The sequence below is a fragment of the Puma concolor genome, chromosome A1, assembly GCF_028749965.1.
Source record: "Puma concolor isolate L17-30 chromosome A1, mPumCon1.1.hap2, whole genome shotgun sequence".
NCBI lineage: Eukaryota > Metazoa > Chordata > Mammalia > Carnivora > Felidae > Puma > Puma concolor.
The window spans coordinates 230,721,421-230,735,352 of NC_141667.1; the positions used below are offsets into that span (position 1 = coordinate 230,721,421).

Here is a 13,932-nt window from a genome sequence, read left to right on the forward strand (position 1 = left end):
GGAGAGTTTTTTATTCTTCATTACATCTTTTCTCCTGTCTAGCCCTCAGTCTTATCCTGTTATGATAGAGTAACAGCTACAAATTAGATTCATATTTACTTGGCTTGGAAACACCTCATTATTGGTGTTTTCTGTTGGTCTACAGTGAGAGACATAACTATTCTGATGGGCTGTAAATTTTCCAGGTAGCTGGAGGAGGACTGGTGGGGAAAGTTAGCAAGGTAATAGAAATTCTAGAAAAGGTAGCACACTATATAACATAATGGGGAGAGGGTTTACATTAGTTGATAGTGATTTAAATGTGCCTGGAGGCAATGCTAAGGGTATTATTTTGAGATAAATGGTAAAAACAGGGTTTAGTGAAACAAAATTATATATCACAGGATAGTAGGTATTTCTTAACTGTTCATAAAAGCACAGCTGTGGGAAAAGTAGATTTGTTTGGTGTGCCCAGTTATAAAACCAAATACATTTTTCTAAGCTTCTTATTTCTCTTCATTCCCCACGGAGAACTTACTGCTACCTAAACACACACACTCACACCCCCCCCCCCCATACTTTAAACGTTAACATGGACATTTGTGTTTATTAGGTTTATTTTGCTATTTTTAGACTGTTCCTACATGAGTTAAATGATGCAGTCTTAACCCCAATGCCAAATATTAATCATTATTATATGTATTTTAATTATAATTTCTAGAAAAGACAGAAGAAGATTGGTTAAAAATGAGAATTCCTGGAACCGTAAGTACAACTTATTCCAGAGACCTCAGTACAATCAGAAGGCAGTGGATGTTGACATTATTTGGTTATAATAGCTCCATGTACTGCAATTTGAAGAGTAAATATAAAAAAATGTAGTCTGTTACCATAGCAACCCTGTGTGCTAGTGCACATGTGATTTTCTATTTCCTTTAAATGTAGATCTTTTTGTGAAATACAACAAAGCTTAGATGGTTGTTACCAAATTTATTTGCCAACTTTATTGGTTAGAACATATTTTACAGCGTTCTGTTAACACACAGTTTATGAGGGATTACCACCCCCGTCCCTTTGCCCCAGATTGTTATGTGACGAGAGCTGGGAATTAGGGATATAGGTTATATTTAAATATTAGGAGATTCTCTAGGAAAGGAGGTAAAACATGGAGACAAACTCATGTTATATTTTAAACTTGACATCAAGCTGACATTAAAATAAATACATTGCACTTTTTTCAAAATGCCTAAATTATGAAATAAACACAGCTGCTATGATTTTAGTGTATATGTGTCTGCATTTGATAAGAATTGAATGCACTCTGCATTTACCCATATGTTTTCTTTCTTCATTTTAACTCGTATTTCTAAGAGGTTTCTGTTTCCATTCCTCTGCTAGAAATATACATATACTCCGTAAAAAATGTTTTTGTTTGTTTTAAAACTGGTTCTGCTGCAAGAAGAAGGAGAAGGACAAGAGGTTTGGGAGAAGAGTTTAGGGATTTGAAGGGGCCACCTGAAAACATGGGATAAAAGTAGTCTGAGAAAGGATACGAGGCTATGAGGAATTCCAGAGAAAGGAGGTAAAGAAGTTCACTTATTCATTTGACAAATATTGTGTTGCCTCAATTCCAACATTGTACTATATAGACAGAGGCTATAGCAGTGAAAACTGCCATGGCGTTTACGTTAGGACCAAGTTAGGAAGGGAGTGTTTTCCCTCCCCCCCCCCCCACCCCCAGCACCTCCCTCCACATAGGGCAGCCCCAGCGTGACACCACTGTAAGCAGCGTGTGACAAGAATGGACATATTTGGCTGTGGCCAACTTGGGGTCTTTTCTGTCAGCTAAATTTGGATGTTTTGTGTCAAGGACACTTCCTGGACCATCCTCTTCCATCTTTGTGCTAAACTGCCCTCTGGTCTCCTGCAGAGCAGTCACCCCTAATTATTAATTATTCATCTTTTCTTGTTGGGGAACTTGATGAGTGTCATGTCTATGTACAGGGTTTTTTTTTTTTTTTACAATTCTAATGAGAACATGCCTCCCTGTTTTGTGTTTGGCATAATGTACTGATTAGTGGGCCTCAAGGGGTAGATAGAAATGTATGAGGAGGGAAGTTGCAGGTGAATGTGGTTGGCTTTGGCCACTTCAAGTCCCTGCCTGTTTCAAAGTTCTCTTCCTGCTAGTGGCTAGGGTGTTTAGTGTCACTCCTGTAAGGAGGTGGGGCAGGGTGCTGGGAGGAGAATGGGTTCCCATCCTGAAGCTATTGCTGACTGGCTGTGTAACCTGAAACAAGTTATCATCTCAGAGCCTCAATCTGTTCATGTGTAGAAGATAGATTTGTAATAGCAACCTGCCACGGGAATATTAAATGAGGATTAAGCGAAATAATTGTGCAAAGTCCTTAACATAGTGCCTGAAAAATAATAGGCTCTTAGAAGGGTTAATTCCATTTCTTTAAATACCTCCTTGGGTTAGAGCATCATCTTTAAAATGTCCCAGGCAAAATAGAAATTGTGTTACCGAGGAGAGCAACACATTGACTTAATAAACATGGTAACACATTTGCATGAATTAGTGTATTTATTATTAACTTTATAATGTAAATAGCTGGATCCTCAGGGAATGAGGCAGAGAACAGGTTTGGATTTAGAGACAGAAGGTTGGGCAGTGTGGGGGACACTGACTCTCCAATGAGACAGGACCAAGCAGGGTGTGGGGATTGTAGGGCCAGAGTAAAGGCCTAGATACCAGGGTAGTGGCTTATTTAAATATGGAAAGAGCCTGGGAAACTGACACCAGACTCTGTATATGTCACCATTTTCTCTAGACTTGTTTGGCTTGTGTTTTGTTTGTTTTTTTTTTGTAGTTGAATTCTCCAGTCCTCCTCGTGCTGTTGAAGACCCTAATCGTCAAGGAAGAGTGCCCAGTGCCCGCCCAAAGGATCATTTTCAATGATACACTCATTGGATACCAAAATTGGTTTGGATAATCTGTCCAACCATTCTTGATTAGTTATCTGAATAATAAAAAACTCAACAAAAGAGGTAACAACTTGAACTTTTTATTATCTAATTTTGAAGATATTTGCCCTATTTTAATTTGTTATATGGAAGAAAATAAGGCACAGAAAACTTTAGTAGTTTGTTTTGAAATTGCATCAGGATGGAAGGGTAGGCCTTATATCCAAGTATAGGTCCATGATTCCATTTCTCAAATTCTGAAATTGAAAAGGCTTTGAAAATCACAAGTTGTTTTTAGTTTGTTTTGTTTCTTATATGTTTGGCATTAAAACTAATTTGGCAGCAAAACTTGGCCCACACAGGTTAATTTTACTCCTTATTTATCCTACCTAGGGTGACCGTTCATACATTTCATTGCTGAAATATGAATGTGTTTAATTACCACGGGGTAATTGCCATGGGGTGCTCAGTCCCCACTCAGAATGTGAGGTTATATATATACACATACACACATACTGTGTACCTTCAATAGGCAAACACGTGCTTTCTGAATTCTGAAACATATCTGACCTCAGGGGTGTTGGTTAGGGATCGTGGGTCTTGCACCATCTACAAAATTGCACCATCTTTCAAAATTCTGTTTTAGTTTACTTGTATTGACCAGTCTTCAAATAGGAAAATTCATATTTGAAAAACAGAAATGAGGGGGTGATTATGCAACAAGTAGGCATTTACCTAATCCCTCTATTTTCAGAAAGGGAGGATCTGTCTTATCTTACTTCCTACTCCACCCTATCTATACTGTCTGATCTTCTCCAGGGAATAAACCTCTGGGCTTCTCGAGGGGATGAGCAATTGCCTGACTCTGGATGTTTGTTTCCCAAGCAGACTTTCCACTGGCCTGCCTGTTAAAGCCCACTTCCAGCCCCAAATCCTCTAGTGCCTGAAATTTTAGGGGTTATGCAGGGTAAATTGTGTTGACGCATGGCTTTCTATAACTCAGGGGATTTCTGGGGGGGCTTTGGGTTTGTTTGTTTATTTGTTTTTGCCAAATTAACACTTGGTCTTTGCTTTCTAGTTTTCAAATTTTTGTTACTGTGATATTCTGTCTTTTTTCTTATAATTTATGCTTAAAAATAATAACAAACTAACTGCCCCCCCCCCCAAAAAAAAAACCTCTTATATTTTAGTGGGGTTTCAAGGAGGGAGTGGAAGTTAAATATTTGTGCTCCATCTTCCATAGTTATTAGGAATTAAGTGCTTTATTTAAAATAGCTGTGCTTTTTCTTACGCTTCTTTCATGCAGCTTTAGTTTATCTTTCTACTAGATGGTGGGTCTGTTCCAGACAGAAACCAGGGTTTTCAGTGTTTGCTTGAACTCCGTAAGAGTCTTCCTCTCAGAGCCACTGTGAAACTGGACTTGCCTTTGGCCCAGGATGGGATGATTTCAGGGAGGAGCTGACCAGCAACAGGGTCCAAGCCCAGGTAGCTACGGAGGGGATTCTGACATCTGGCAAACCTTGCTCTCCTAGAGGCCTTCACCAGCGGCATTTATGGATTTCTAATGAATACGTTAGAATCCACACTGCCATGCCTTATCCAAGGGTATTGTTATGATTATTTTAACAATGAGAGGGGCATCTGGGTGGCTCAGTCGGTTAAGTGTCCGACTTGAGCTCAAGTCCTGATCTCGCGGTCCGTGAGTTCAAGCCTCGTGTCAGGCTCTATGCTGACAGCTTGGAGCCTGAAGCCTGCTTCAGATTCTGTATCTCCCTCTCTCTCTCCGCCCCTCCCCTGCTCACATTCTGTCTCTCTCTTTCTCAAAAATAAATAAACATTAACAAAATTAACAAAAATATTTTAACAATGAGTGTAGCATAAGTAGCGACCCGTTCTGAAACACCTTTATGCTGTATTGGTACAAACCGGCTGACCATCTACCCAGGCTTGTATTTGGGTTCCAAAATGTCCCTAGTTTTTCCCAGGCACTGTCTTTATTATCTTGCCCTAATTTCCAGAATGGAGCTTTAGAAAAATGGGCTGGGGCTACCCTTCTGCTCCCAGGCTTCCTCCTCAAATCTTATAATCCTCAAGTGCCCTTGTGTACAGAGGCACATAGATGCTGTGGAAAAGACATGGTCCTCCCCTTGGGGGAGGGGTGTGGCACTGAAGAGTAACGGATGGAATGTGGGAGGCAGGGAGGCAGAAGCAGGTGGGGCACAGCCTTGTCCAGAGAACGTTCTGCGTGGCGGGCCTCTCCCAGGCCACCAGAGTCCTGTGCATTTCCTCTGTCAGTTCAGCCAGGTGGAACACAGAGGCCACATGACTTCTCTTCCCTTGTTCCCCTGCCCCTAACTTCTAGCTTCCTTCCGCCTCCACGTGGCTTATAGGGGAAGGAGAAGAGAAGAGCAGGGAGGGAGCAGTGTGAGAAGAGAGGAGGACAAGGTCCTACCTCTCACTGGTCAGATTATGCAGAAAGGTGACAGCAGGTGCAAGCTGGAGGCACCAGAACAATCAGGAGTCCGCCGCAGAAACAGTTAAGCAGGCAAAGGTAGACGTCTTTCCTGTCCTGTCCATGCACACCACTTATATAACAAGAGGAATACATGTGGAGATAAGACTAATGTATGTTTTCGAGTAAAAAAATTAGATAATTCTTGGTAGGGAAAGAAGAGACACAGGACTAGAGAGAGTTGCGAAAGCTACTGCCTACATGTTTGAAATGGCTCTACGGTGTTAAAGGGTCTTGGGAAGCTCCATCCTGGCTTCAGACTTTCTGCCATCTTGGCATCTCTGGGGTGGAAACCTGGGGCCGATTCATAATCAAGCATTCCAAATCTTGGGTTATTTGGAACCGTAGGTTTGAGGGTTAAGTTCCTGGTTTTCAGTAGCCCCTCTTGTGTACCTCCTCATTTTTCCATGTCTTTTAAACAGTGGCAATTAGAGAAACATTTGAATGTATCTTCATTTGCCGAAAATGACCTACAGTTCTCTTTACGTCTGTCTTCGTAGTGGTTTCTGGTGCAGCAAAGTGGGACTGTGCTGGTCATCACGTAAGCGAGAAATGGAACGAAACCCCAGAGCTCAAGAGTTGGTTGGTTGAGATGAGGGCACTAAGGAGTGTTATCACAGGGGTCCTCTGACTTGGAGGGTAGCCCAGCTCTCTGGAGGCTGGCACCTAGATAGAACCAGGAAAGATTTGAATGCAGGCTAACAGCAAGCTGGCCCTCAGATCTGTCAGTATGTTTACTGACTGCTCCTTAGCTGACATTATCACCGTCACACCTGCCTGTGGAGAAAGTAGTTTAGGTCCACATTACAATTGTGGACCCATACATCTTCCGAATGTCAGGCTATGTTGTTAGATCTTGGGGTGGCAAGGGTGACATCGTTTCTATTTACGGTCTAGTGGGAGGAAACAGATACACAGACAGATAGCTTTAAACAGGGTGGTTTTGAGGAATAAATCAGAGAGAACAGCCAGAACTTGTTGACTAGTTAAACGTGGGGTTTGAGGGAAAGGAAAAGCGTCTAGGGTCCCTTCCAGGTACTGCTGACCATTTTCTGCTCCTGAAGCTCTTTCTCCCTGGGCCTCCATACACCTCTCTCTACCTTCGAGTTCTGTCTGCTTGGCTGACCATTCTCTCACACTCTCCCTTGGCAGATGCCCTTCAGAGACACAGTCCTCAAATGCTGGTGTCTCCTGGCCCCCTCTTCAGCCGTCTGCTCTATTGTCTGTCTTGTTTTCATAGGGCAAGGATTTCCAAAACTCTGTCTCTAGCTCAGACCTGTCTTCTGAACAGCACACTCGTATTTCCCAGCCTCTACTTGGTAGTTCCACCTGCCACAGACCCTGCAGATTCCTTGTGCCAAGACCTCTAGACCCCAAAGCTGTGTGTCCTCCTGTGCCCCCTCCCACGTGGCCTGGGCCCCCCTCTGTAGAGGAACATAGAAGTGGATGGAGGTCTCATGCAGCACTAATAGAAGCACCCCAGCCACACGTGTAATTTAAACTTTTCTGGTAGCCACATTAAAAAAGCAAAAAGAAACAAATGAAATTAACTTTAATAACATACTAACCCAATGCACCCAACATATTATCATTTCAACACCTAATCAATATAAAAATTACTGAGATATTTTACCTTTTTTTCGTACTGCCCCTTCAAAATTCAGTGTGTATTTTAATCTCTATTTGTACTAGCTACATTTCAAGTGCTCAACAGCCCCATGTGGCTGGTGGTACTCGTTTTGGATAGTGCAAGTCTAGAACGAAAAGGGTAGTATTTGAGGCTGGGCAAAAACACTCTGGTAAGAAGTATGATAGAACACACAGAAGTAAGGGATATGTACATGAAAGCATCGCTATTTTTATGAGTCATGTGTGTTCTCTGTTCCTTATGGTTTTCCCCTAATATGTAGAGCAGCTTTTGAAATTCTCATCTTTCTCAGCAGTGTCAAGATCCTACCTCTGATTCTAGGAAGGGATTTTCAAGGAAGAGCAGCTCATCTCCTTGCCCCCACCCCTCCAGGGGAATCCCAAGGTTGGATTCTCAGCACAGAGCCCCTCCCTACTTGGGCCTTCCTTCCAAAGTTTCTTGTGAAATCTCTGGATTTTGTTTAAGAAGTTGCTTTTCTTCACAATTCCTTTTCAAAATTTTCATACCTTGGCTGCCAAAAGCAAGATGTATGTACTTTACAATAATTATTACCGCCAAAGCCACCATACCTCCTGGATCTTTCCAGCATGGTATTTTTAATATTGTCTCTTTCAGTCCATGCGTCTTGAATTTTGGTTCAAAAAATAGGATCACTCTGTCACACTCTTGAGTGTGAAATACTGGAGAGTGCTATGGTGATCAACCAACTGGCGCTCACCAGTTCCTGGAACTTAGAACTCAATTCTGGATACTTCTCTAGAAACGATTTCCATAGACTGCTCCTTTTCCCGGGGAGGCCATGTCTTTTCAGATGGAAGCAGAGCAATATGGTCTTTCCTTCCCGTGAGCCCCAGTTTATGCTACTATTGATAGATCAGTCTGAGTTTTAAGGGGTGCTTTTTCCAATGGAGAGACTTAAAGTTATGTTGAGGCAGCAAAGCTTTCTAAGAATGTTTTTTTGGCAGGCTGATAAAGAAGGATTAAAAAAAAACCCAAAAACGATAGAGGCCCGGGACAGTGGTATTAGCAGCTGGGACACTAGCCAGATATTGGTGCTCACAAATTGGGGAGGACAATGGACTTTACTGTTAACTATTCAAAATGCCGTTCACGTTCTGTAATCGTCAACTAAAATTATTTCACTTTCAAGGTCTAGGCCAGTCGGGGGTGGGGTGGAGGAGGGCTGTTGCAGAGAGCCTGACTTCCACGGCGGGCGGCCCGGGGGAAGTGTCCCAGTGTCCCAACAGGCAGGCCCTCCCGCCACTGGGCGAAGGGCACCGAGAGGCAAGGGAGGGAGTCCGAGAGCGGGACGGGCGGGGGGGAGGGGGGGGCTCGCGGAGAGCGCGTCACTCAGGTTTTCCTGGCTGCCAGTCTCCCAGCGTCCCCAGCTTTCCAGGTAGGGACGCCCCCTCCCACGCAGCGCGGTTCGGTCGGGTGGGAAGGAGGGGCTGGCCTCCGAGCGCCCGCCCCTCCATCTATCACATGGCCGGAGAGCCACAAAAACAACAGCTTTGGCCAAGACCGTGACTTCAGGAAAGGAAACCCGGGGCTCTCGCAGCCGGCCCCCACCCCATGGAGGAGAGTTTTCTTGAATCCTTTGGGAGGCTGAGCCTCCAGCAGCAGCAGCAGCAGCAGCAACCTCGGCCGCCGGCCCCGCCGCCCCCGCGTGGGACACCTCCGCGCCGCCACAGCTTTAGGAAACATCTCTACCTCCTGCGAGGCCTCCCGGGCTCGGGGAAAACTACACTGGCCAGGTAATGACATCGGCCTGGGCGCCGGCGCGCGGACCCCGGCCGAGCGAGCCCCTGCCCCGAGCCGCTCCGCCCCGTGCCCCCCCTACCCCCCGCCGCCGCCGCGCCCGCCCGGGGTCCTGGCCCCGGCCCCGGCCCGAGCCCGGCTGCGGGGGAGCCCGCGCCGTCCCCGGTGCCCGCCTGGCCGCGGGCCGGGAGAGGAGGGCGGCCCGTCCTGTTTGTTTCCATGCTGCGCTTTCCCGGGAGAACGGATTTCGGCACTGCGCCTTGCGCAAGCCACAGATGGCACCGGCCCCTGCCCGGCCGCCGAGCCAGGCCCCGGGCCAGCCGGGCCGAGGGAGCCTTGGCCGCCCCCAGCCCAGGGTCGGGAGGCCCGCAGGGATTCTTCTTCAGGAACCCCGGTGGCGACTGCAGAGAAAACCGCGGGGCCGCCCGCTAGCGCGCAGGCACTCGCCACAGTGCGTCAACAGGCGTTTTAAACCCGAGCGGAGACGCGAGAGGGCCAGGGGGCGGGGGACCCAAGGCAGCAGTGGCCGGGGGGCGGGGGGGGGGGGGCGTGCGGCCCGCGTTGAAAATCTAGCGGATTAAGGCAGCGCTGCGTTTGCTTTGGCAGCTGCGAAGGCGCACAGGTGCAAGGGGGAGGGGGCCGGCGCGGCCGCGGCTGGCGGTCATTGACAGAGCCTCGTAATGGGCGCCCAAATTCGTTTACTCGCGAATTGCGTAAGCGGCCCTCCCCGTACAGGTCAGCGCGAATTACGCGGGCTTGTTGCCTGCCGCCTCGGAGCTGGGCCCACCGCTACAGCCTCAGTTCCCACCACTCCCCGCCTTGCACTTGATGCTCCGGCAACGTTGAACTGTTTTCTCTCCTTGCTTTTGCTGACGCTGGCCCGCCTGCCTGGCTTGCCTTCTGCCTACCTTTGCCCGACTGATTCCACTAGCCCTTTAAGGCTCGGATCTGTTACCTTACCCAGCAGCTACCCCTCCCCACCAGTAGATGCTCTCTTCTGGGCTCCTTGGCTTCCTGTTTACACCTGTGTGACTGCGCTTGGTTTTACACATGGTTTTGTTTACCCTTCTTCAAGTTTCTTGAAGCTAGGGGCAATGGCAGAAGTAGTGCCTTGCCCTCAAAGAGCTTTCCATCTCATTAGAGAAAGAAGGCTAGCCATAGAACCATGGACCTGCTACAGGAGAATCAAGGTAGCATACTTTCAGGAGCTGATTTGGATGATACACAGATGATACAAAGATGGTGAGAGCAGGATCTGGGTCCACTGGGGTCAAGGAACTGTGACAGCCTTGGTGATGTGCTGCCAGCTTTAATCAGGATTCCTGGCTGATTTGTGGAGTAAAAGTCTTTAGCCAAACAATATTGCTACATTTTCACAGATTAAAGGATGGGTGACTTCCAAAGGGTCATTGGTGCCCTTTCCTACGACACACACATTTCAATAGACCTGCTGTCTGGTTATGGAGGTGGAGGGTGGAGCGTGGGGGAGGCTGCTTAGAACGCAGCAGAACTTGGATATTTCATGCTACAGTCATGGTGGGTACATCTGTTACAAACTAAGTATCTTCTGAATTCAAATCCCATTTAGTTTCACTTTGACTTTGCTGATCTGTGGCCTGTGTCACACTGAATGTCAAAGAAGGAAGTAAACATCTTTGGCCAGATTTTGTTTTTAACTACTCAGAAGGGAAGTGATAGGATGAGTTGGAAGGAAAGTGCATAGAATTGAATGTCGGAAGCCATGGGTTCTGGATCTTAGACTCCTCATCTGTAAAGTGAGTGGGTTGGCCTGGGTGGTCTTTAAGGTTCCTTCTGGCTCTAACATTCTACACTTTTAGGATTTTAATTCCTGGTTGACATTTGGCTAAGCAGAAGACACCGGATGAGAGACCAGCTTATTAAAGAACATCTCTCTAGGGACGACTGGCGTGAGCACTGGCCTGGGAGTCTGAAGATTGTGCCTTTAGATTCTCTTCATCACGAAAGCTGGTGACTTTCGGCAATCACCTAGCTTCTCGGGGACTCATTTTCCTTATGTGTGTGAATACTAAGAAGGGATTAGATGAGGTGATCTGTTGAAGACCCTTCTGGTTCTTAATTTCTAGTTGTCAGACTTAAGCACGGTTTAATGGCTAGGTAAAGAGCTCTGACCTTGGAGTCAATTTATGGCTTCCAGTCCAAGCTCTGCCACTCACTAGCTATGTATGATCTTTCCTCGGCTCCTCTGCACCTTGTTTCCTTCTCTGTTAAATAAGGATATCTACTCTGTTCACTTCAGAAGACTCTTGCAGAGGTTAAATGTGTGTGAGAGAACTCGCTAAACTTTAACGTGCTATATACATTTTAAGAGGTATTAGTTGCTGCTTCAGACGTTGATCAGCTGAGATAAATCTTCAAGGTGTCACTTGGGAGAAGCCTGGCCCTGAAATGAAGCAGGCAGCTAGCTGGAAGTTGACTTTGTGAGTTCTCCCGCTTGGGACTTCTGGAGGCAGAGGAGCCTTGGCACTTTGGGGGGTGGGCGGTGCGTTTACAAAGCAGTCTGGGGAGTAAGCAAGGAACCAGGCCACAGCTCAGCAAGAAGGGAGGCCTGCAGTAAGGACACAGTGGTATGGTGGATGTCACAGGCCGTGGTCCTCAAGGACCTGCCTTCGCCTCTCTTCTGGGGCGTCGGGTGGGCGAGAGAAGGAAAATGGCAAATTGTTAAAAAGTACACATGTGTAGAAAGTAGTAAAACTGTAAGGCTCTCTTATGTATTGTTGGATTCTTGGAAATTCATATTTTCTTCTATGTATTTTCCAAATTTTCTATAATGAATATGTATTTTTTGAATCCGAAAAATAAAAATTTTAAAAATTGGAGGAGATCGTTTTTACAAATGTGGGTTCTTCTTTTTCTGCTGTTATTTCTCATTTGATTAAAGAAATAATAAAAGTTATTGAAATTAGGATATGTCTTGTCTTCCAAATCACTGATAGATTTTTATGCTTTTCAACCAATATGTTTTTATAGTTTGAAGGGGCTTGAATGTTGAAACCTTCTATTTAAATTCTTTGGACATATTTAAAAAACAGAGTTTTACCAGGTTTAAAAAAAATTTGAGTACAACAGAATACTAAAAACTTAGCATGCCCCCTAAATCTGTTTTATCACCTCTATTTCATGGAAAACAAAACAAAACACAAACCACAAACATTTCAAAAATAGTTTCTTACCATTGACCTGTAATTCCTACTTCCAGGAATCCATCCTAAGGTAGTAATTGGACAAGCTCATGAATATAGGGGAGTGTTCATCACAGAGTTTTTTATATGATAGAAAAAAAAAATGTGAGCCAACTTAAACATACAGAAATAGAGGATTAGCTTATAAGTCATGCAGTCATTAATGGGAACATAGATATATTTGACATGCAAATATATTCATTCCCCCCATTAAGTTAAAAAGCCTAATAACAAAGCTGTCTATCAAAAATCTCATTTTCTGTTCAAAGAAAGAGGGTCTACATATACTCACATGAAATGTGTAAAAAGGTATCTGGGGGCGCCTGGGTGGCGCAGTCGGTTGAGCGTCCGACTTCAGCCAGGTCACGATCTCGCGCTCCGTGAGTTCGAGCCCCGCGTCGGGCTCTGGGCTGATGGCTCAGAGCCTGGAGCCTGTTTCCGATTCTGTGTCTCCCTCTCTCTCTGCCCCTCCCCCGTTCATGCTCTGTCTCTCTCTGTCCCCAAAATAAATAAACGTTGAAAAAAAAAAATTAAAAAAAAAAAAAAAGGTATCTGTTGGTGGTTGTTGACATTAGATAGTAGGATTATGGACTTTTCCTACCAGACTTACTTTCTCATTTTTCTATGACAAATATGTGTTACTTGTTAACTTTTTAAAGTTGAAAATAGTTTTGTGGAATGACTTGGCTAGATAGACTCAGGTTGTGTGACAAAACACTTACTAAATAACACGATAAATGTGTCATTTTCTATATGAAAAATTTTTCCTAGGTTTATTCTTAGTTGGAAATATAGTAGGAGACTTTTTTAATACACAAGATTGATTGTAATTACTTATTGTTATTAATTTTGTTATCAAGTAATTATTCAATATTTTATTAATTATTAGCATATGAACTAGCATGTGCCACTTGATTCTTTGACACCTCAGGTTCTTTTTCATTCAAATGGAGCTAATATTTCATTAATAAGTTTTTTGTTGGGGATTTAAGATACTATGGTAAACAGTGATCCTATAATTATATGTGTGAAAGCACTGTGGAATTCGTGGGCTACATAAATACTAACTCTTGTTAATTATTCACTAATCAACAATAATAGCAGTTGCTGGGTACTTAAAAGACTATTAGGACTTACTCAATAAATAAGATTAAGAGAAGGAGCTCACAAAAGACTAACAGATGGAAAACAATAATCAATACACTACTGTGGGTAAGTGAGCTCTGATGGGGAAGAGCATTTTATATGCTTTCGGTGTTCAAGACCAGGTTGGTCACTGAGGATGGTTAGGAAGATAGGAAAACTATGGAAGAGATCGTCTCTGCCACGTGGGAATGGTTATTGAGCTGGCCTTGACGAGGGGGAGGATATGGCTGAACAAAGAAAAAGGATTAGCGACATGAATTGGGAGAGCTGGGTGTTCTAGGCTAGTGAGGAGGATGGCTTGACTGAGTGGACGGTTCATATCTGTGAATGTGTTGGTTAGGTTAACACAGAGCCAGATCACCGGAAACATCAAAACCTGCACAAAGGAGTACCGAGTTGATAGAAGAAATAGGATTCCAGTCCCAAGACCCTTTCACTCTCAGCAGATGACCCAGAACTATCTGTTTCCACAGCTGCACTGAAAAACTCACCTGGATCTGCATCTGTCCTTTCCTCTTACATCAATGAAAGCATCTGTGGACGATCTGTTTCCCTCTATGCTTTGCAGTGTGTGTGTGTGTGTGTGTGTGTGTGTGTGTGTGTGTGTGTGTGTGTGTGTGTGTGTGAAAATATCCCCCCTTTGGGGCCATTTTAACCATTTTTTAAGTGTGCAATTCAGTGGCATTAATTATATGATGTTGGGC

At 44.7% G+C, this 13,932-nt stretch overlaps 2 protein-coding genes across 5 annotated transcripts in view; both read left to right on the forward strand.

Moving 5' to 3' along the window:
* The window catches only part of N4BP2L2 (NEDD4 binding protein 2 like 2), a 73,221-nt gene extending 70,195 nt beyond the window's left edge, over window positions 1-3,026 (forward strand). For 2 of the 3 annotated variants that reach the window (XM_025923976.2, XM_086713951.1), the window contains 2 exons: window positions 701-744; window positions 2,850-3,026. In XM_025923976.2, coding sequence (XP_025779761.2) covers window positions 701-724 — 24 coding nt within the window. In that variant the 3' untranslated portion in view covers window positions 725-744; window positions 2,850-3,026. The remainder of the gene's footprint in view (window positions 1-700; window positions 745-2,849) is intronic. The other variant, XM_086713956.1, reaches the window with a different exon arrangement.
* A 5,411-nt stretch (window positions 3,027-8,437) lies between these two features.
* Window positions 8,438-13,932, forward strand: part of N4BP2L1 (NEDD4 binding protein 2 like 1) — a 32,580-nt gene continuing 27,085 nt past the window's right edge. Inside the window, exon 1 of one of the 2 annotated variants that reach the window (XM_086713981.1) lies at window positions 8,438-8,857. In XM_086713981.1, the coding sequence (XP_086570107.1) occupies window positions 8,676-8,857 (182 nt within the window). In that variant the 5' untranslated portion in view covers window positions 8,438-8,675. The remainder of the gene's footprint in view (window positions 8,858-13,932) is intronic. The other variant, XM_086713970.1, reaches the window with a different exon arrangement.